General features: G+C 44.3%; 1 protein-coding gene across 2 annotated transcripts; it reads left to right on the top strand.

The window, feature by feature from the left end:
• Window positions 1-27: 27 nt before the first annotated feature.
• Window positions 28-23,013, top strand: rnf144aa (ring finger protein 144aa). Of its 2 annotated transcripts, XM_081721739.1 has the most exons (10): window positions 28-156; window positions 512-553; window positions 663-758; window positions 11,967-12,118; window positions 13,359-13,463; window positions 14,028-14,088; window positions 17,642-17,852; window positions 18,340-18,487; window positions 18,833-18,922; window positions 20,604-23,013. In XM_081721739.1, exons 4-10 carry the CDS (start codon window positions 11,984-11,986, stop codon window positions 20,733-20,735), a joined length of 882 nt encoding a protein of 293 aa, XP_081577865.1. In that variant the 5' UTR covers window positions 28-156; window positions 512-553; window positions 663-758; window positions 11,967-11,983; the 3' UTR covers window positions 20,736-23,013. The 2 variants fall into 2 exon arrangements, with proteins under 2 accessions (XP_081577865.1, XP_081577866.1); XM_081721740.1 differs by lacking the exons at window positions 28-156; window positions 512-553; window positions 663-758 and having other exon boundaries at window positions 11,979-12,118; window positions 12,488-13,463.
• The last annotated feature ends 625 nt before the right edge of the window (window positions 23,014-23,638 follow it).

Here is a 23,638-nt window from a genome sequence, read left to right as displayed (position 1 = left end):
TGGCACAGCCGACGGGCGGCGCTGCTGCGCAGGGCTCGCACGCAAGCGCGTGCACTCTGTTTTAAAGCACCAAACTAGGAAACGCTCGCGCAAATGGCGTCTTCACAACAAATCGGACTAACCAGCTGATTCTTCCAAACTACATGGAGTCCTAAGGTGAATAAAGCATTTCGCAGCGCAGCCATCGAAACAGTGTGGAGGGGCTTGAAACCGCGTGACGTTGTTTTACATTTTGAGGCTTCAACAATCACGTTTTCTGATGCCGAAAGAATATCCGCTGTGCACCTCACCAGCAGAAATTCCAGCTTGTAGCAGCTAACTTGGCTAGGTGCACTTACCTTAGCAAGCGTCATAGCGATTTATTTATGATACGTGCTAAAAGTACATGCAATTTTAGCGTTGACAGCGCGGCTTTTTGTGTGAGTGGCTTGCTCGCTAATAAGCTTCTCAGTTGTTTGCACGGCTCGATCATTTAGCTGATGTTGTTTACTCGGTTGTTCTCTACCCACAGGTCGTTACTCAGATGGTCTCCGTGAGATCAGGACCTGTCAAGGCAAGCGATGTCTGTCCGCAGCCTGAGCTACACAGCCAGCTAGCTAAATGTTGTACAATGTTGGCTATTGCGCCCTGGCTAATCTGCGATTAACTGTCTGGGGGTTCAGGTCCTTTGGCAATAATCTGTGGGGAATATAAGGACTCCATACACAGCGAGTTTGTAGCTCGTCAAGTTGTGACAAACTCAGGCCTCTTCTTTGAAGGTGAGTGCACTGGGTTAAAAATTCGATCACGGTATACTGTCTGCTTTATTGTACACAAATATAGCCACGATAAAGGAGTGATGTGGTTAGTGACTCTGCTGTTGCTGTCATAATGAATCTAGGCTGTATTCCGTTTCTCCTTGAAGGAATCTCCTGACCACAGAAGATGCTGGGCTTGTGTGTTTTGATATATGGTGCGATATGCTTTAGAAGACAAGGCTTTCTTTAATCTATTATCTCGTTCTTCACATTCTGTGAAGGTTAATCTTTTATGCGTTTTTCATTAATATGAGTGATACACTTGATACAGAAGCAGTTGAACAAAGCGCACAACATGGAGTCTTTGTGCATCATACTATAGATGATGGCAAGGCAAGATGGCAAGTTTTTTTTGTATATCGCCTTTCATTTACAGTGGTACAACATTGCATTGTGTGTAGCTTAGGAAGACACTTAAACAGATGACCATAAATCACCAACACCAACTATTTTGTCAAATAGTTTTTCAGGGTCATAACGTAGTCCATCGCTTAACAAAATGATTAGCAGCAGCATAGATCATCCCTGCATGCTAGTCACCTTCAATGCTGTGGGGAACCCAAAAAAAACCAAAAACCCACCAAACCTTGATCTCTGACTGTTTCATATGCAGCAGGCCTACACACACAGTCGCTGGGAAGCTCAAACTTCACTGTGTCACAAAGCTCAGCTACAGTATGTGCTTCTGTGCCCTTGACTGTATTCTAACAAGCCTGTGTGGCCCAGGACACAGAGGTGTTGTGTATCTCCACTGGAGAAGGGTTCGGTAAGGCTGAAGGAGTAGGCCTCTTGGTAACAGCTTCCTCAACACAGGAGTTTGAGTGGAAGTGGACTCTACCTTCAGCGTTCGGTAGAAGAAGGGTCTGGATAAGGCCTGCAACGCATGCTTCCCTGACTGGTTTGAGAATAACTGAGGAAGGAGGACCTTTGTTTCAGCAGTAGGTAGATGTCAAATTTTCACATAGCCAAGTCCTAGCCTGGAAGCAAGATTAAACATAATTCTTTCTTTTTTTTAATGATAGAATTAATTATGGTTGCTGTATTGATGCTTAGCAAAGTGTGAAAGTGGTGCATGTGGTCAGGACTGGATGAAACTGCTGGTGAATCGTTGTTGTCACGACATGATTGGGAACAGACCTGTGGGTGGATTATGACTCTGTGAATTTCATTTAAAATTTGAGCTTGTTTTAGTTTGCCGTTTTAACGAGGTAGTAAGTCAGTTGTACCATGTATCTCTGAAGTACATATTTGTGCTGTGTATCACTGCAGAATAAAGGATTTTAATAACACAGGACAGACCACTGATACAGGTAAATTCAGGCCTTTCCAGATCGAGTGCTTGAAGGTAAACATAGAGGTTACATAGCTATAGTAACAGTACTTTACAGACCTATATTGCCAATTCCACCTTTTAATTGTTCCTTTCTGATGTCTTCTTAATTTTGTATCCCAGTCATGTAGGCCTGTGAAACAAAATAATGTTTTAAAAATATTTATTATCCTTCTATGTTGGCATTGTTCATACCAGACACTCCTTGTTGTTCGTTTTGAGTAATGTAGCCTGGCAATGGCAAGTTTCTACTTGAAGCTTTAAACGGACATAGCACAGACAGGTTTATACATGGAAGCTTCCTCTGTATGTGGGGAACATTAGATGTTATGCTGTGCTATGTACTCTGAGGGGAAAAACTCAATTTTATTTGTATTGTCCTTTTTTCTGACAAATATATATTGTCACAAAGCAACTTTACAGAAATCTGGGTCTAGATCCCTAAAGAGCCAAATGCAGAAGTGGCAGGAACTCCCTGAGACAAAATGGGAGGAAGCCTTGAGAGCAGACAGACCCATTCTTCTCTGGGCGACAACCGATCAAAGAAGGTGATAGAAAACTAGAAGTGTAGGATTACAGTTATCTGATTTTTTTTATTTTATTTTTTTTTAAATCCAAAGCAACTTAGTCATGGCTGAGTACAACTTGAGCAATCGAGGGTTAAGGGTCTTGCTCGGGGGCCCAACAGTGACAATTTGGTAGTGGTGGGGCTTGAACTGGTAACCTTCTGCTTGCTAGTCAAGTACCTTAACCACTGAGCTACCACTGCCTCAATTAAGTTCTTCTTAAGCACCACAGTGGAAAACCCACAGTATGGTTGAAAAATGTCCAAACTGGCCTTAAATAACTGCAGCATTAAAATGAAATGTGATGATGTAGTGGTTTATATGACAAGTAACCTTTATTTTACACTCATTGAAATTAGCCAGCAATAAATTACCTCTGATTTCCTTCTCCTATTTTATGAAATAATTAGTCCTAGATCTGCATTTTAGCCACAATTTACTTGCAAATTGTGTACTTAAAAATAAATGTTCAGAGGCTACATGTCTGCTATTTGGACATGAGCAAAAAAAAATACCTCTCCACGCTTGAGTTAAGTGACTTGTACACACAGTGCAAACATGTTTTAACTTGGGAGGAGAAAGCGAGAGAAGCAGTGATCTGATAAGGCCATCACAGCCGCCCCTTCCTTCTAAAGGCCCTCGCCACGCTGGGCCCCTGGCTTCTGGGCTCCCGGTGGTTCCCAATCCTCGTCTCTGTTGTTCCTCGGATAGTGGCGCCCCCCCCCCGCCTGGCTCCGAGCGGCAGGGCAGGCGGCGTGGCTTCCGTCAGTCAGCATCAGCGGTCGGGAAGAAAACGGCGTGACCCCAGGAAGCTGGTGACAATAGAGAGAGGATTCTAAGAGTTGCTGGCTCATTGCGTTAGGGAAGCTTTTCCTCCATAATGAAAAGCCTAGCTTCCACGGCTACATATCAGCCCGGGTGCTGTGTAATAGTGTTTTCTCAAGCTCTGCATGGGGTGAGTGCAGAGTGGCAGAAAATTCAATTTTTAGCATGTTTGAATGGAGGGCAACTGTGCATAATGGATTAAAAAGCCTCCCATCTTTTATTTAGGAGACAGTTTAATGTGTTTTTCTTGCAGTAATAATAATTTTTAGATTATTCAGGCCATTTTTTTTATGAGGTCCCAGTTGCTGTTTTTCAACATATGCCCGTTTTGACCTTGTCAGCCTTTTGCATAATTCTTTAGTCATTCTCAATAATTCATAGTGAGTCGCCTTTCACATATAAGGCTTACTTCATGTGCTTTTGCGTGTAGAGTTGATCCCACCTAAGTCACCAGCATGTAAGTCTTCTATGCTGTCTTTGTCCGTTGATACAAACGAATTATTGTGCTGAAACCCAGTAATAAGGAACTACTGGCTATCTAAAATTCTCCATAATTACCCAGCGTGCTGTCACTTAAGGATGCGCTTCTGTCTATTTGTGCTGACTGCTTCTGCTTCTGTAGAGACCCAGTAATGATGACCACTCTCAGGGGCTAAATTGGCTGCCTGGGGTTGTCACAACTGATTGGACCAGTACAACTAGTAAAGAACAAACAAACAAACAAACAGGATAAAGCCATTAGTTTTGCCTGCGAAAAATAACAAAAGCAGAATTCATAATGATGATTTGGCGATTATTAATTGTGTAGTACAAAATTGTTTGCTCCTTTGGGTCTGTATGTATCAATACAGGCTCTGTCATAGCTGCGTTTGAGGAACCTGCTTTGCAACACCGTGTGTGTGTGTGTGTGTGTGTGTGTGTGTGTGTGTGTGTGTGTGTGTGTGTTAGTTAGTGTTAAAAAGCCAAGTCAGGCTGAGGTCAGTGAGTCTTGAAGCACTGGGTGAATCACGCGGTGATCACACAGGCTGCGTCTGCTTAAAAATACATAGCTCAGCAGAGCTGCGAGCTTTGGAGGGAGTTTGGAGGCGAACTAGCAGATTTGGGTCTGCACTGGATCAAAGCTCATTTAGCAACAGTCTTTTGTGACTCTGTACTTGTTTAAACCCATAGGTGCAGCCCCCCTACTGACCTGTCTTAGCTTAGGACTGAGGGGATGATGCTAGCATTCCAGCTGGGCAAAGTTAGACTCAGCACCTGACCAATTGGGCGGATACGGTAACAGCAACAGCACCTAGCTTTGGCCTTTAGTCTAGCATATATATGGCTTTTCCCAAAACCAGTCTAACTTTTGTTCAAACAAATGCTCCTGCCAGAATATAGAGAATATAAAGAAGTACCGCAGGGCATGGTTGTCTCATCCCTTTAATTGCTTTGGCATTAACAGTATGCTTCACATGACATGAGGTTAAATGTAAGTGACCAGGCTTTCTGTTTTGATAGTTCTTTATGCCTTATTTCAGATCATGTTGAATTGAAGTAGCCAGGCTGACAGATGTTTGGCAGACGAGTTGTTGCATAAGTATGGACACTAATGTTCATGCTTCTTCTCAGCCTCCACCCAGATCTTTGCTGCTGTTGTCTCTATTGAAGTTGCTTGTGTAATAGTTTATGCTTTGCTTTTTGGTATTATTGGGTTGAGTTTACAGTTTACAGATTTACAGTTACAGATGGGTTTGAACTTTAACACAAGTCACCGATTTAATGTCTCTGGGCAGTATTGATGGCAATGGTAAATAGTTAAATATTATATGTTAGTGATCTCTGTTAAAGTTTTGATTGATTAAGGCAACAGGCTCTTCACAGTGATGAGGCAATAAACTCTTCAGAGTATCTCATGGATGGCTTTCCTGTTGTGGTATTACATAATTTCATCGCAAAATACAAGAAGTATGTACATTCAAATTTTACAGACCAGTTACTCTAGATGGGGGAAGTGAGAGTGCTGTCATGCAATATTTTGTCTTGCTGAATGCTTTTTGTACAATAGTTGTACAGTGGCCAACCAGTTTGGGTTTTTAATGGCCAGTGCCGATATGTAGAAAGCAGTGAGGCTGATGTTTGTTTGTTTGTTTGTTTGTTTGTTGTTGTTGTTGTTGTTGTTTGCATCTTATAAAGTTTAACAATTTAATAACAAATGAGAGGAAATTGCTGAACATGAACTCTTATTGTTTGCATTGTCTCTGTGTCTGTTCTATAGATCTGAACTCTGTCTCCAGTGCATTTATTTTAAATTAAAAAAGTAATCTAGGCTAAATAATAAATAATGTGTCAACTAAGGTATGGGTGTTTTTAAAAACACCCTATTCAGCCAATGCCAGTTATTTCAAAATTGGTCGATCAATGAATCAGACGGATACTAGAATTGTATAGCGTGTCCATTTGGCCGGCTCGAGTGCCACGTCCCTCTCCTCAGATTTAGCCAATGATGCATTCAAGGAAATGTCTGCCTTTTAATCAGGCTGTAGGATGCTGAGACACGTTTCCCTTCAGCATCAACATGGTCCTCTCTGAGGGTCATTAAACCACACTCGTCCTCTCATAAGAAACATTGGATAAGGTTCTTAAAGGGGAAAAACTGAAATTCAGTTATTTAGTTACTGCACATGACATGACTTGAGCAAGCTGTGCCTGTTTCTAGCGTCAGGATAACTGTTCCTGCAACCTGGTGTTCTGGTTCATCATCTGTCCATCCTCGTCATGGTATTATTTGATAGTTATCATATCTCGACCACTTTTCATATACCTTGTTTTTTCAGAAAGGAATGAAAAATGGAGGATTTAGCTGCTCCAGGCGTTTGTTGCGGCGGATCTCGGCCACTGATCAGCTGTGGGGGGGAAGAGCTAACTGCACAATGAGAAAGCAGAACCGGTGCGCTTAATAAAAACATTACCAAGGCATAATACTCCATCCTGCAGCACATTGTTGAGAACGATCTTTCTCCTCCAGGCATCCCATCTGTCAGGATGCTGTCCGAGCCGCAGTGCTTGGGAATTCTTGGGAATTGCCATTTCACTGATTGGGGTTCAGGTTCTTTAACTGTGCACAGCGACTACTGCGTTCTGTCCCGTTTGTGCCTGACGGCCAATTATTGAAATAGATTTACTGGCTCGTCAGCAAACTTGTTTACTGGAACTGCTCCTAAACTCTGCAGAACTCTTCTGGATGGGGGAAACAGACGCATCACTTGGCATTGCATACCTGTTCTGCTCAAGCACCCTTACTAAGCAAATGACTCATTAGCACGGAAGCCTCCCCTGTAGTTGCCTTAATATGGCAGGTCTGACAGCGCAAAAAAACAAACAAAAAACCAGGCCGTGGGCATCCACTGCACACCCACCCTTTCTCTTTTACAAATACAGGCTGAACTCCCATTACACCTGTCCTGAGATTTATAGTTTGCCACTTGTTGCTATGGCAGTGAGCTGGTTTAACAAGGGTTTTCCGCAGGAGGCCAGAAGTGACCTTTTTAAAGAGAGTGACTGATGGAGACCAGGACGAGAGCACGCGCAGGCTGCAGCTCTAGGTGAGGCTCCAGGCAGGCTGGTGAACGCAGACCATTTCTATTGTTCCTAGGGGTGGGTGCCTGACAGAAGTGCAAGAGGTCCTCCTCCCATTCACCCATGCCAACTGGTGGAATTGGGTGGTCACATTTCACCTTTGCTGTAAGATTGACATGGCATTTTTGAATAGACAGTACGATAGAAACTACAAGTATCACAAGATACATGAGAGAGTGGAACATTTGCCGTAGTACAGTCAGCTACTACAGGGGGGTTTGTGTGCGTGTGTGCATGGGCATGCATATGTGCTGCTTTTGAACCCCTGCCTTCCTAAAGAGTTTATGTCTGATGCTTATCTAACATCTTTCGCTGGAGTGGTCAGTTGCTCCTGAAAATGTAGAGGAGAATTCTATTGTTACCAAACACTGTGAAGAGGGAAGCATTTTACGCTCCTCATTTGAAGAGCCGTTTCTGAAACCCTTTCCTCGGGGCCATCCCCTTAATGTTCCGAACGTACCAACTATGGCTTTTAAGAGGACCGGTATTTAAGTTCAGTAGGTCAAGGTAACTTGGAGATGTCTGGAGATGCAGTGAGAAGTGAAGCTTAAAACTCCTCTAATGAGACTTGCAGAGAGAAGTCTATATATAGGTGGGAAACCAGAGTGGTATGCAGGCCTGCCTCCTTCTCCGGCTGAACGGCAGTATTTGGGCCGGTACGGCCACACTGGCTTCCCCCCCCCCCCACTTTTCTGCGTTCTAGATTGCCGGCCCTCGTGGTGGAGGCCGCTGTGAGCAGGTCCCTTTATGTAAAGAGTCACGCAGCCGCTTTGACTGGTTTAGCATTAGCATGCATCAAAGCTGGTGCAGCGTTTGAAAGTGGCCAGTGAATGGTTGCTCTGGAAACAGCAAGGTACCTGTTGTAGCCAGCACTCTGCGGTTGATGATGGTGGCTCATGAAATGGATCTCATGCAGTTGGTGGAGCCGTTAGTGTATCTTACGTTGGATGAAAAGGATCGAATCAAAATGCACTAACCACGTACCCGTCACGTCCACAAAAACCGATTGGCTTTATTCAGCCAAACACCCTTTAACCAGAATATACCCATAAGCTGAAGACGGCGGTGACATCGTACATTTCAAGGATATGTTATCCTGGGTGTCAGTATATCGTTCTGAATCTCCTTGAAAAGACTAAACCTGTTGAGTGCCTAAAGAGGTGGTCAGCAATTGCAGGTGGTGGGACAAATTTGATCAACCGTCTTGGTAATGGTAATAAGTCTAAGAGTGTCTAAAACACAAATGTAGTCCTAAGGGCCATAGACGTTTAAATCATATGCATATGACTCCGTATTCATAGAATTTGTTTTCCATCGGGGGTTTCTGTATACGTTTTCGTTATGACACAGACTCACGTATGCATTCTGTGTAAAGATGAGTACAGTGGACACTGTGTGCAGTAGGGAAATGATGTGCTATAATGAGACTTTTGTTCCACTTTCTCTGTGGGACTGTTTGAAGCTTAAAATCCAAGTTCTAGGAGGTAAACTGTTCCGATAATTATTCTGAAAGTGTGAATTACTTTAGTTATTGTTTTCCCCAGAACATTTCCCAAAGCACTTTGCGTCTCAGCGGGGTAGATTTGGGAGCAGATGGTAGCCTTGGTGTAAGATGGAACAATAATTGCTTTTCTGGGAGGTGTTTTACTTCACCAGCGCAATTCATCTAGTAGCTCATATAATTTGCTGGATAAATTATTCGTGTCCTCCTTAGTGATTTGCTGTAGCACCAGACATTAAATGTAGAGTCTCCCTGTGGCATGAGTCATTTTGGAACCTTTTGATACTGCTGAGCCATAATGGATCTCCTTAAATATCTTGCAGGACCGTGCCCCAGCTTGGCCATGAGTTTCTCCTCACCAGGTCTGAAATGATGCTCTGGTTCTCCATGCTGGAATATTCTGTGCAAGTTGGGTATTTAACTGTAACATTCATGCTAACTGTGTGATGGCAGTAACGTTTTAGTAGGCCTGATAGTCTATCTCATTTCTGAACAGACTGGATGCGCGTCCCAGGGCATGGGGTTGGGAATGTACGTTTTCTCAGGGATAAAGGAATTGCAAAGCATTTTTGCAGGTTTAAGAGCCATATTAGACACAGCAAGCCCAGAAACCCATATGTGAATTATCCTGGCACGTAATCTATACATGTTGTCATCATCATTGACACTACATGACAGTTCTCCATATCTTTTTGATATGATCGTAAAATTTTAGATGACAAATAATATTGATCACTTTGTATTTTTATACACCACTATTATATGCTTAGTAATTGTGTAATAATACACATTTACCTTATGAAGAAAAAGAGCCAATTAACATTTAAAATGGGACATTTAAATAGGTTACATTTCTGAGTGCATTTTAGGCTTAAGGCAACATCTTACTAAGTTTATAGTGTTGGCGGAAAAAGGCTGAATCCCCAGATAATTTACTACATGTTGGAACATTAGGACGGTTTCACATGGCCAGATGTTTTATCACTCTACTATATATAGATATATTTTAAATAGCTCACTCTAAAACTGTTGTGTAGGCCCTGTAACGTAAGGGGAAATGTTGTTCTTTTTCCTTTAGTTTAATGTAGAAGAATACTTCATTTTGTTAGGTTACAACAGGGACAGACATGTTTATATCTGTCCAAGTACCTTGATGTGCTTTAGTGAAAAGAGCAGCCTAAGAACGAGCAGATCTGACAGATCTTCCCTAGTATTGCTGTAATGGTTTGATACTCACCTGAGCACCATAAAGAGTTTGTGTGTCAAATAAGCAATGGAAATGGTTTTGTCAAATTAGCCATATAACAGAACAGTGGATATTGATGGTTTTGGAGCAGTGGTATTGCACCACAACTCTAAATACTAAATACAGCTTATTTTCAGCTTATTTAGAGCAGTAAAGCAGGTAAGGACCATCTGTAAATGGGCATTAGTATGCCTCTCCCAGAGGTGTTGAATTCCCAGCTCCGTTTGCAAGTTACTCTCGGTTATAAACAGAATCCCACTGATCCCTACAGCTGAGTTGTCATCGCTCTGTCAACGTTTTGCTTCGGACAGGAAGAAATATGGTCTCATGTGAGTTGACACAAAATAACCTATTCAAAACCAGTAAGGTCTTAACTGCCAAGATCTTTGTTTTTCAAGCACTGGAACTTTGTGTTTGAAGCCAGTTTATTTGCTTAGGCGATGAAGTCTAATTCACATCCTGTTTGTCGATTGGAAATGTCATTGTGGGATCTTTTGGTGATTCTGTGGTTTGATTTAGTGTCCAGTGCAGACATAATGCTTCTGTCTACACACATCCTTAACTGTCAGACACCTTTCCAACGTCCGCAGTGTGGCGCAGACAAAATATTTGTAGCGTTTGCCAAAAGGTCTGCAGTTTTTTTAATGAACGGAATGCATTTAATGCAGCTTTCACTTTTTGCGGCATACCAGTGTATTGGTGAGTGTTTATAAATGGACTCGCAGGTGACGCCTGGAGTTGGTGGAATGCTTGCCAGAAACCCCAGAGCCAGCTCAGGCCAAACCTCTCTGTGACATGCAGCTGGCTCCAGCACTCAGACGGCGGCCCCGGAGTTGCGCTCGAGCTGGGCCGTACACAGGGATATTATCTTTCCCTTTCCCTTGAACCGCCCACCACAACGGCAGTCCCACGTCCCTTCCCAGCTCCAAGGTCGACTCGTGTGACGAGCGTTTTCCTGTAAACACTTCAGTCACGTGTGGGGCCTGTGTGCGGCAGCCCCGTTCGCAACAACAGGAAGGTGTGGAGAGACAGCGGCCCAAAGCAAATGTCCCTCGGTCTGAGGATGAGGTCCGGAGGGAGCCGGTGTGGGTTCAGTATCTGTTATTTGGAGCTGACGAGGAGTGACGCAGTCAGCAGGACGGCGTTGCCTCTCCACCCCTCAGTCTGGGCCCGGCCTGACGGACCGAGTAGTGTAGGCCAAGTTCTCCCTCCTCAGTCCATTGTGCTCCGTTTCTCGAAAGCAATTCGGGATGTATTTCACAAGCTCTTGCAGCTGCTTGCCTAATACGCCTACGGGCACCTTCCACTCCCTTCTCATCGCATCCAGACCTTTTCCCACACAATTTAACATGTTTCGCGGTATTCCAAAAACACAGCAGTGTCATTCCTGAATTCCTGAATGTACTGGCTTTAAATGTATCAATTCGAAAAATTGAATCGTGCAGATTGAAGAATTAGTTGAAAAGAATAACTTGCAATAAAGGACAGGACGGGCTAAAGATAACGCGGATAACATAAGATTCTTCCTCCGGAGAATGTCTGAATGGCAAACAGGAGTTTAATATTTATACACTGTTTCAAGGGCGATTATATAAATCACCCCGCCTTTTTTACATATTGATCTTTCTGAAGTTTCCACCATTATGTTCAACTCATACATTATTTACCATTATGCAAATTGATTTTGAATACTTATACCAGTTGGAGTTTGGTACCATTTACATTACTCCAAGAGAAGACTTCTTTCATTTAAAAAAATAAAATAAACTTTATCTTACACATACAAGATAAGGTGGTTGTTCTGTACCTAATGAAGGGATGATGTGGTTTACCCAGAGTGCTTTTAAAAGCCCCTGCTCTGCACACAGACTATTGTATAAGGATACAGAATCTCTCAAATCCTTTGTTTTAAGTTATCAATATTTCTAATTTAACGTTTAAACCTCTTTTTCCTGTGAACACGCTCTTCATTTACCTGGGTAGAAGCCTGAGCTTCTCAGCTTTGGTGGAGCATCGTGAACCACCTCTCATGAAGGCGTGGTCGGCGGCCGTGCTTTCTAACCGCATCCTGTCTTTGTCGCAGTTCTGCGGTAGGTAGCCATGACCACGGCCCGGTATCGGCCCACCTGGGACTTGGCCCTGGACCCGCTGGTCTCCTGCAAGCTGTGCCTGGGAGAGTTCCCCCTCGAGCAGATGACCACCATCACACAGTGCCAATGTGTCTTCTGCACACTGGTGAGTACGAGCCTGCCCAGGCAGGGACATGGGCAGCCTACAAAATGGCAGCTCTACTCCACCACAGGTGGGTGTGCTGTTTGGTTTAAAGATACATAAACCACCATGTAAGTAGCTAGCTTTGTACATAAAAATGTTTTGTTTTGTTTGTGGCGGGGATCCAGCTAGATTGACCCCCGTTTATGCACCATTTCACATGCCACATCTCAAAATAGCAGCCCCATCCTTTTCTGCAGAAACGATGTTTAGCGTGCCAGGCGCTCTGTTTGTTACACCAACATGGCTGAGTGTGATTCACTACCGCAGAATAAATATTGGAAGCTGCTCCTGTCCTTTCTTGTCTCCCCTCCTGTCATGCTTGCGTGGCAGGCGCTGCCTCCACTGATCTGAGGCCAGATCCGTGTTCCCACTCGGACCAGAAACCACAGCATTCAGACGAGCGTGGCCCTGATCCCAGGCCGAGGAGAAGGCTCCGCCCGGCTGTGCCATGGCCTTCTCCAGCCCCGCGGAGCCTTGTCCGCGAGCGCAGAGCTCACCAGAGACAGGCCAACTTTTGTTGCCTGAAGCAGCAGCATCGCTATGGAAGGGCCTCTCTCCTTCTCGCAATCTCTCTCTCTCTCACATTCTCTCTCTCTCGCGCTTTCTCTCTGCCAGAGATTCCAGGCATTTCTCCGACAGAACTGGAGCGCCCTTTTGTTTAGCGGCCGAATGTTTAGAGAGAATTGAGAGAGGGACAATTTTTCCACTACACCTCAGAGATAATGAGGCATTATTTATAGACCAATATATTTATATATTTTCATCGTTGTACTGCTAATGTTGAATAGCCCATTTGTGGCTTTTATGTGGCTTCTCTCTCTCTCTCTCTCTCTCTCTCTGGAACACAAATTGCTTTTTTGGAGTTTAATTAGTTTGTGAGATGTGACAGCTGCGGTACTGGACTAACTGGGCAGTTTTTGTAGATGTCTGGATAGGAGAGCACTCAATTACAAGACAGCCTAATTTAGGAAAAATTGGTACACAATATAGTGCATTATGATTAGATGCTATTGGCATTAGTAAAATGTATTTTGTGGTTTTATGTGCTCAGAGGATCTGTTACGGACTTTTGTTACTGATTGTTTCATGTGTTTTTATAACTGCACATTGCAGATGCATGCAGCAGAGAGCAGTTACGAGAAGCCCGTCTGGATGTTACCCCATCATGAGTTTGTGCCATCCAATTTGTCTTTATTTGTAGTGCCTGAAGCAGTATGTGGAACTTCTCATTAAAGAGGGCCTTGAAACTGCTATTAGCTGCCCAGATTCCGCCTGTCCAAAACGAGGACATTTACAAGAAAACGAGGTAATGCAGGGCCTTTCATTATTTTGAATTATAAAACATACATTCTTTATTTCTTTCATCTTTATTCTTATTTGTTTAGTTAAAATGCTGCTGTTTCAAAGTAAATACTGTCAAATATTGTTTTGCTTTTTTTTCTACGAGTATTAACAGTAGAACCAACAATCAGTTTTCATGCAGGAGTTTTTCCCCCACTTCTAGCTAAGATTGTAATTTCAGAGCTTAGATGTGCTGCATAACTGGTGCCCAGCCGAGGCTGTGCACATAAAGAACTGCTCCTCTCAGAAACATCCTCATCTCAGAGCAATGAGGGGGGGGGGGTGCGTGCTCAAACGTGTGTTCGCACCCACTAGCGCCTTATGAGGCCAGACGGCAAGCGCATGTGACCCTGCCGGTCTGACGAAGTGGTTTGCTAGGCCTGCCATCTGATGCCCCCTCCGGGCTGCTGGGATCTGCGCACAGCGCCTGCAGTCGGTTCTCAACATCGCTAGTCGGATGCCGCTTGTTAGCCGCCTCGTCTGTCTGCCTCTCTGAAGCTGAGATGCCCTCTGTCTTTTTGCCACGCAGATCGAGTGCATGGTGGCATCTGAGATAATGCAGAGATACAGGAAGCTGCAGTTCGAGAAAGGTAAGTGTGATGAGACTCTCTGTCTACTGGGTTTACTAGGAGAAGTCTATTTGATTAAAATTCAGTGCTTAAAAACATGTATACAGGGAAGAACAGAAAGGCACGTTTATATTTGTGTAGCACTTTTCATACACAGCGGCAATTCAAAGTGCTTCACATAAGATGTAGATGAATAAAAAGCTAATTACAGCCCGAGATCCATCACTTCAGGAAGGTCTTTGCCAAAAATAAAACTAAATGTCACAAAGATCATTTATTAAAGTTAAATATATTTGATTTAAATAGAAAATTAACTAAAGTTAATTTGAGGAACTGAAATGAAAGGTAAAAGAGATTAAACCTTAATTAAAATAAATATGAGTAATTAAAAATATAAAGTGCATAAAATCAAACGCATAAAGTCTATAGATAAAAGGTAATGATGGTATAAATTAAGAATGGAAAGGAATAAGAATGCACTGTAGTGCTTAAAAGTGCAGTGGTACAGGATCTGAGGGAACAGGGCTTAACTTGAGCCAAATGTCTGGCCATTTTTAGTTTTGATTTAAAAACATGGTGTTGGAGCTCTTCTTGTATCCTCTGACAACAGGCATCATTATTTTAAAAAAGCATAATGGAGAAACTCTGCCTCTCTATGCTTGTTTTTTTTTTTTTTTATATATAAACCTTGGCCAGGACTAATTGGCTAGTTCCTAATAATCTGAGGGTTCTGCCCAGCTCATAACACTGCAGTATTATATGTGCTAGTCCTACACCATTAAGTGATTTATGGACCAGTAATAATGCCTTAAAGTCAACTCTGTAGTATGCTGATAGCCAGAGGAAGGACCTAAGAATAGGGGTGATGTGTTCTCTTCTTTTGCTCCCAGTGAGAACTCCAACAGATGCATTTTTAATAACCTGAAGCTGTGTGATTGTCTGCTTTGGGATGCCATTAAGTGGCCAGAGAGAAAGGCATGGATGAGTTTCTCTAGGTCTGGGTTTGTCAGGAAATCTCTGATCTTGTTGATGTCCTTAAGGTGATAAAATGCCATAAGTACGCCAAGGTTAAGAGCTAGAGAGTTTTTGAGTCCAAATAGCTTGCACCTCCTGTTGCTGTTGCCAAATATAATAATCTAATAATAATAATAATATAATCTTTATTCAGCTGCATAAGGTTTTCGCCCATCCAGTTAGTGATGTGACCAAGGCACTTACAAAAAGAGTGGAGGGGATCGTAGTTGTTTGTGGAGAGGGCTAAGTAATTCTGAATGTCTGTATTGTTGTGGTAAGATTACCCAAAATCTTGTATGGTTTAGCCAAGAGGAAGGGTGTTGAAGTTAAATAAGAGTAAGACTCGAACTCTGGGGGACACCGCAAGTCTTCTGTTTTCAGAAACGGTATTTTCTGTTTCAACAAAGTAGTTCAATTTGTACTTAGGAAAAATCACTGTATTGATTAAAATTTCATTGTTAATAGCACTAATCTGAGCAATTTTTATAGAAGTTCATGTAGTGATGGAGGTGTCACAGGCTCATTGGTGGATAAAGACATATTAATGGCCTGAGAGTTTTAGTGCTAAAACAGGATGCAAACGCATTCAATCGTTGTCAGTTTTGTCAACTATTGAGTATTTTGCTGTTGCTAACGTTATTGTTGATATGCAAAGCCAGGCAATCCGTTGTCTCCAGCATGATTATTGTGTTGCAGTCGTGCATCTTTGAAATTTTCATTGTGAGTCAGAGGTTTTGTTTACACCACCCACCATCCTGCCTTCTCTCCTCTGAATTTGTACTGTAGTAGCATTTCTCCGTGATGCTTTTTAGGTGCCATTCCAGTATGGGAGAATAAAAATAAATCCGACAGAAGAATTGCAGTGCTGGAATGATTTCTCCTGGCCATCTGAGAAGCCGTGTTTGGACAGTGTTGTTCTTAAGACAAACCCAACATAAGATTTCAGGAAAAATAAAGGCCCACAGCTCTCTGCAGCCAGTATAGGAAGCTTACAGTGCTGAAAAGAGCATGAAGGACTAAAGTGTAGTTCACACTGAAATAAGGTGAAGCTTATGGAGGCTTTGCTGGGGCTTTGCTTAATGTGAAGGCTACATTAGAGACAAACGCGTTCTGTAGTTTTAAGAAACGTTAAATGTAAATGACACTTGGCACGTGTGCATGTTTGTATTTGCGTGTTTGTGCATGCGTGCGTGAGCCATTCTCCACCTGTTTCGTGCTGGCTGGATCAAGTGATGAAGAGTCACAGCAGCTGGACGTCAGCACATGCGTGTCCAGCCAATGTCACGTTGGCCAAATTCTGTCTCTCATCACCAGCACGCACACACTCTCGCGCAGACACTCTCGCGCACACGCTCTCGCGCACACCCTCGGCCTGCCATCTGCCTCCTCCTTCGGTGTCGGTGTCAGCGGCGGAACACGCGGGGGCATTTTTCTCGCACTCCGCCATTAGCGCTGAATCACAGTGCTTCTGTCGATGAATAGCACTGTTTTATTTAGCACGAGAGAGATTTGGGCTTCTCGGACAATCGGAGCTGTTTTATTTGTGTGTGTGTGTGTGTGTGTGTGTGTGTGTGTGTGTGTGTGTGTGTGTGTGTGTGTGTGTGTGTGTGTGTGTGTTTTATTTATATAGCCCCAGCTGTGTCAGTGTCTGGCCTTCAAAGCCCTCTGCTAGTGTCTTATGCACATAAGTAGCTGCAAGCGCATTGCATTCTTTCACCTGTGTGAGAGCGAGAATATGTATGTGCGACCGCACGTGTGTATGTGCGCCTGCGTTTCCATCTCTTGCGAGTTTAAGTGTGGTGAGAGTCAGTCTCACTCTGATGCGTCTGCCTTGAACGTCCCTGCACCCACACGCGAGAGCCACTGTGGCTTGTCATAAATGAGTCAGCCCTGAGAGAGGGAGACGCGCACACACACACACGCACACACACACACACACATCCACCCCCCAGATACAGCTACACAAGGCCTAATTAAAAGGCACTCATCTAGTTCACCAGCGTTCCCTAAAACACTGATGTAAAAGAGAGAACGCTACATATGGAATTGTATGTTAGTTTGTATATGTGTTCGTGTGTGTTTTGTTTTCGGGGGATTGGCTGAACAGTGCCAATGCAGAGCAAACACACAAACATGCCTTCTCACCCCTGACAGGAGAGTAGGTTTGGAAGCAGCAGTCAGCTGTTGGCCGTTGTGACTGTAGAGTGAATCTACACACTTTAAATCTACTTTTTATTATTATTGTTGTTGTTGTTGTTATTATTATAATGCTGTACATTCTGGGAGCTCTGCTCGGCCCAGACACGTGCTTGCCCAGTGTCAGTGGTGTATTAGGTCTTTTTCATGTCCATGTTGTTGCACAGCTTGTGAAAATATCCCATCCAAAGAAGCAGTCTTGCTGATGGTAACTTGTTTATCCAGGTCAGACAAAGTCTGGACAGTAATGTGTGTAACCATGGTGACCCATCAACCTTTGCACGCGGTACGCAGCTTGGCAGAATATGTGTAGACAGACACACGCACAAACCACACGACCTCGTCTCTCTGTGTCTACTGACAGAGGTGCTGCTGGACCCGTGCCGGACATGGTGCCCGTCATCGTCGTGCCAAGCCGTGTGCCAGCTTAAAGAGCCAGACGCCTCGCGGCCCCAGCTGGTGCACTGCGGCAGCTGCACGCTGGAGTTCTGCTCAGCCTGCAAGAGTGGCTGGCACCCGGGTCAGGACTGCCAGGAGAACCCACCCATCACCGCCTTCCTGCCCGGGGAGACCAGGTACCACGCCCCACCCTTCTTCACGCCCTGCCTCCCCAGCCTCAACTCCACTCAGGATTCTGGGATACCAGCAGGGCTTTTTTTTTTTTTTTTCCCTCACCACCAAAACAGAGTGCTGTCAGATACACTGGAGTGCCAGTAAAAGGTTGAGTTGCACTGTGTGCTCCTGCTCAGTGCTGTGTGAGGTGTTGGGGATTTGAATACAGACATGTCTTCAGGCGTCTTGCCTCAGGCTCCTGCCGGAAACTCGCCAGGTGCATCGTGGATTGGCCACATGATTGCATTACTGCAATATATATACTGCAAATAAATATACAGGCGACACACTAGCCTAACTGTCCCCCGAGTGTGAGGATATGGGTCCGCCTCTGTCTGAACAGTAAAGTAGCGATGGACGTAACTACTTCAGTTTATTGCCACTCTACTGACTTTTATATAAATCTTCCGATCTGTCTGCCTGTCTGTCTGTCCGTCTGCACCGGTACAGTTCTTTCTTTAAGAGTGACGACGATGACGCGCCTATAAAGCGCTGTCCAAAATGTAAAGTCTACATCGAGAGAGACGAGGGCTGTGCTCAGATGATGTGTAAGAACTGCAAGCATGCCTTCTGCTGGTACTGCCTGGAGTCTCTGGATGTAAGTGCCTGAGTTTCTTCCCTTTAATTGCTGATCAATGCAAATCAAAACTTTTAATAACTTGTCTTTTGACTACAACAATATAAACAAGAAATATTAACGTTTTCCAGGAGACCCTAGAATAAATCCAATATGCATGTTATGCATGAATAATTCTAATATGCTAATGCAGCGCAGTAATTGAATGTTTCTGGGATTTCAGTGGCGTGCGCCTGTACCTTGTCCTCAGTTTCCTGTTTTTCCTCTGATGTGCTGTGCCGTGGCGGCTGCTGGCTGGCGGCCATGTGCTTTCACGTGCGCCACGGTGACAGCAGCCTCTCCTTAACGCTCATCTGTGTTCGACAGGATGACTTCCTCCTGATCCATTATGACAAAGGCCCCTGCCGAAACAAGCTGGGCCACTCCAGAGCCTCCGTGATCTGGCACAGAACGCAGGTGGGCACCCAACCCCCCCCCCAATCCGCCTCCCTCCCTTTGCTACTTTTCTTCACAGTTTGGAAACACAGTCTGACCCAGGACTGGACACGTGCGCTCACATGTGACCGTTGTGAACATGTTGTGTTCGTTTAGTAGCCAGTCCCACTCATCCAAGTGCAGGAACCGGGGATGTACTGTCCCTCTGTCCATACTGTTCATGCTGGCTCATGCATTTGGACTACTTACAGTCTGACACATGCAGGTTGCACAAATGATACTCATCATTCTAAAACTTCATACCAGATTAGGCTTCAATTGTAATTAATGCACAGTATATCTGCACAGTATATATAACATATGTCCCCCTCTATTTAAATAAACTTGGACTAAATGTCTGGTTCCTCAGACAGATTAAACTTAGTTTTGCATTAAACTATAGTGCCAGTGGTTAATCACCACTGGTATTCTTTTCTAGGCAAATGTAGGCAAAGATTTAATTTATGAAAATTGGCACTTAGGATTCGGAATTTTGTCTCCGGCCTTCCCACCTGTAGAACGTTTCCCACCTTCTACGGTATTGTGTGTGGAGGTGTTATCTGAGAAGGATGGTCATGGATACCGAACAGGAACAGGGCAGGCTGCTATAGTGAACACCCCAACAACAGGACGCAGCTTCCAGGCGGAATCAGCACGGCTGCTTGTGCACGGGAGCTTCAATTCCTTGCTGGCTGAAAGAGGCTGGCACTCTCCAGCCCTTGCCTGGCCGAGGCTGCAGGGAGGGCTTTGCTCTGTTTGCATGGAGACATCTGCTGCTCGGCGGGGAGGGCGAGGAAGGATGAGTCAGCCGGCCTCGCCGGAGCATGCTGCCACGTTCCCGGCAGGCTAGCCCTCGCGCCGATGCCGGGCATGCAGGAAGGGCTGGCAGGAAGGGCTGCCTCAGCAGGGACCACGGGGCTCTCGCTGATGTTCCTCACCTCCGTCATACCACCCAGATGGGTTTGGAACCGTTGGAGATGTAACGAGAGACAGAAAGGTTCAGTGTGAAAGAAGAGACCGACTGTGCTGCGTCCTGGTTTACTGAACCAAAACATACTGCGGTCATTTGATAGTGACTCAGGGTGACCTAAACAAATGGGCACGTTTACAGTCCTTTACAGTAATGGCATATTGCAAGCAGATTCTCCTGAACAGTTTGTGGAGGCTTAACATTTGATGGCATCCTGTGCTCAAATATGAAATGACACTTACCAATCTTTTGGTAAACTAGAAATCCTGTGCACTCTTACATTTACTCTTCAGTCACAAATTAAGTATTTTTCTGCACGTTTTAATTGATTGCGAACTCTGACTAAGTTGGAGTGTGAGGTCAGTTGAGCACGACCAGTCAGGAAGACAAAACTCACCGAGACTCAGCCCCAGAGTCCTGAGCACAGATCCCAAGACTCCACGAAGGTAGAAACTTATGCTCACAGTGGCCCCAAACTAGTTTTCCTTGCAAACCCTTGGCCACAAGAAAGCTATGGCCGTCGAATCTAGTGTGATTTGCATACCTGATCTCCAGACGTATTGGGTTTTCGGTGCACTGTGTGCCGAAGGGTTTCAGCGGCTCCAAATATAGCGTGTGCGTGTTCTGCGTTCCGTTTTTTTTAGAAGTGGCGTCTCCTCGCCGTCTCACCCTGCTGCGCCCTTCTCCCCCCAGGTGGTGGGTATCTTCGCCGGGTTCGGCCTGCTGCTGCTGGTAGCCTCTCCGTTCCTGCTCCTGGCCACGCCGTTTGTGCTCTGCTGCAAGTGCAAGTGTAGCAAAGGCGACGACGATCCCCTGCCGACCTAACGGCACGGGGGGTGTGAGGAGACGTCGTCCGGGGGGCGGGGGGGGGACCGCCCCAGCCGTCTCCTTTCCTCGGTTCTTTTCGTTCTCCCTCGCCGCCCCCACCCCACCCATCCTCCGGCTTGGAGCTCTTCATCAACCCAGCGGGGCCCGCCCGTTTGAAGCCACGCCGCGGCCCATCCCATGTCCCACGCCGGCTCTGCTCTCCAGGGTTGCTGCGCAGGGCCTGGGCCAACCCGGGCCGGCAAGGCCTCGCACCTGTGAACAGCACCGTATGGTAGACTGGACAGGTGGGCTGCTGAAGCCTGCCCTCAGTAACGTGGTTGCTACACACTGGGTGACTGACTGGAAACTCTTCTTCCTCTGCGAGGGCTGGGTTGGTTTCCCGCTGCTTCTGGAGGGCTCTTCAAAGGAATTGGTATTCACACTACAGTTCTTGCAGCTCAGTGTGCATAGTAGCACTTTGGTCACCCACCACTATCCCTGGTTCTCAGTCCTGCACACACAAGGGGCTCCTCTGTCACTTTAAGACCTGCTGTGTAAGCAGCAACCTGTTTAGATGTACAGCATGATTTATACTTATTTAAAGATAGACTTTACATTGGAGATGGGCTTTTCATTGCAACGAGTTAGAACTTGTTTTAAGGTGTGGGTGTGTGTGTGGGGGTGTGTTGTTTGTTTTGTTTTTTTCTTTTCTTTTCTTATTCATCCAAGGACACAAAAAGATCCTTGAAGAACACTCAGATTAACATTTGTTCTATTGGCAGAATTTAGTTGGCAATTGAGGTTATCTGTTCCATGCTAGAATCGACATGGACTTTATTTATCCAGTTGCACTTAGTCATTCTCTAAATCTGAATGGCTGGCAGTGATATTCCCGTTTGACACATCCTTTTATGTTTGCATTTACTGTCTCATTGAAACTCTGAGCATTCTCCCCCAAACAGCATGTGAAATGATTCTATGGAAACTATATTGCATTAATTTAAGAGCCTAAACAAAAAGCACTTAAAGAATTCAGGCTCCTAAATAATAATGTTTTTAAAACAAAACGTTGTCAATCCCTCCCTGACACCTTTCAAGGAAATCTCTGCAAAATGCAGTCCAACAAACCTCATTAATGTCATGACAGTCACCTGTGTCTAAATGTCTACGGTAAACACTCTCCTTAAATGCAGTGTATCTGGAGTTACTTAAGTATAACCCAACAGTGTACTTTACAGTAATTCTATATGTTCCATGTCAGATAGTTGGAAACTTGCATGTCTTGGTTCACTCATGTCCACCTTCATGACTTGAAACAGAGGATATATCAAAAAGACAGTAATTCTAAACTGGCTGATGTCAAGACTGTTCGTGTGTGCTCATTTAAGTCTAGCACTATATCTATGCAAGTTTATACAACTTGAAGATTGCAGAAAATGTGGTTCGTGCAGTCCTATTGTGCATTTAGAAATACTGTAGGCAAGAGCTGCAGTCTTAACTGCTATAGCCAATGCTGTCCAGCATATCCTTGGCTGTAACCTTCTGCCCGGTGTACATCATGGCAACCAGACCATATTGTCTGAAAAAGAATGTCATCTGAGGATTCATTAGGAGCTTATTATCTTATTTTGTCGACAGAAATCTTGCCTGCGGCTCTTGATGAGTGTCGCATGCGTCATCAGGCTCCCTTGGATCATGTAATACAAAATAATGAAAATCAGTACTGCTGAATTTGTCACATGGCGAGCAGCAGAGGTTGAGTTGAAGTAGCTGGATAATATGTAGCTCACTGGAAGACCTTTAGAATCTCAGCCGTGTTCCCTACACCATGTGTACATTAAGTGTAGTATGGGGGATTCATATGTCTGGGTGAGTTTGGGTGATTCGTCTCTCCTTTGAGCTTCAGTAGGGTTTTGAATCTCGTCGTGTTAAAGCCTTGTTTGTACGTTCTAACTGTTCTCGAGTAGCTATCTGCATTAAGACAGTTTTAGCCTTACATTCTGAGTACCTCACTTGGGTTTTGTTTTCTACATAGCTTTGACCCCCCCCCCCCCTTTCATTCATTCTCAGGTTCTCCTAGATTAAGCATTCTGTCACTGATATTTCATTGTGTGTAGATACAGTTTTCAAATTCATCCATGGATGACAATCGTGCCAAGCAGGTTTTTAAGATGCTGATGGGAGGTTGCTTTTGACGAGGTGAAGAAACACCTTTTTGTGTTTGTAGTTTACCTCTTGACGTTGTATGATCTACATATTTTTTGAATGGTTGCGTCATGTACAGTACATGTATGTATATGGGCCTTGGATTTTATTACACATTCATTTTTCCCATTACTTGTACACTTCAGGGACTAGGTTGATTTCGCAAGACCACATTTAGCCTGTTTAGCACACTGCATACACCGAGGTATATAACCTGACGCCCACATCATTTCAAAGGCAAATTGTCTTTCATTCATTGGTAAGCATTTTCTCTACATAAAAATAACTCCAGAAAACTAACATAGTAATAGGTCTGTTGGATAGCAGGAAGTCATTCCCCCACTGCCAACCTATGCCTCTTGTATTTAAAAAATAATAAGTAAATAGGGGGCTATTTTTATTTGTTCAGCTATCTGACACATGTTGGACAAATTGATCAAGAAGACAGAGATCAGTTGTATAGTTTTCAGTTATGGTTGGGTGTTTAGTTAGTTAGTTTGTTTTTTATGCATGCCTAGTTTTTTTGGTTGGTTGTTTTTTCTTTTCTTTTTACTAATACTGCAGTGGTTCATTTGTAAGCGTCTGTGTAACTCCACAGCTTGGCTATTCCAAATATTTCTGACCTGCATACCTGCTTTAAAAAAAATAAAGAAGGAATGTATCTCCTTTGCCATGTTATTTGGGGGGCTTTGGGAGTATTGTTCCTTCGCTCCTGA

The sequence above is a fragment of the Electrophorus electricus genome, chromosome 10 (assembly GCF_041902795.1).
Source record: "Electrophorus electricus isolate QZ-2024a chromosome 10, ASM4190279v1, whole genome shotgun sequence".
In the NCBI taxonomy this organism is placed as follows: Eukaryota; Metazoa; Chordata; class Actinopteri; order Gymnotiformes; family Gymnotidae; genus Electrophorus; species Electrophorus electricus.
The sequence above is the reverse complement of the archived record's forward strand: the minus strand, read 5'-3'. Positions and strand labels throughout refer to the sequence as shown.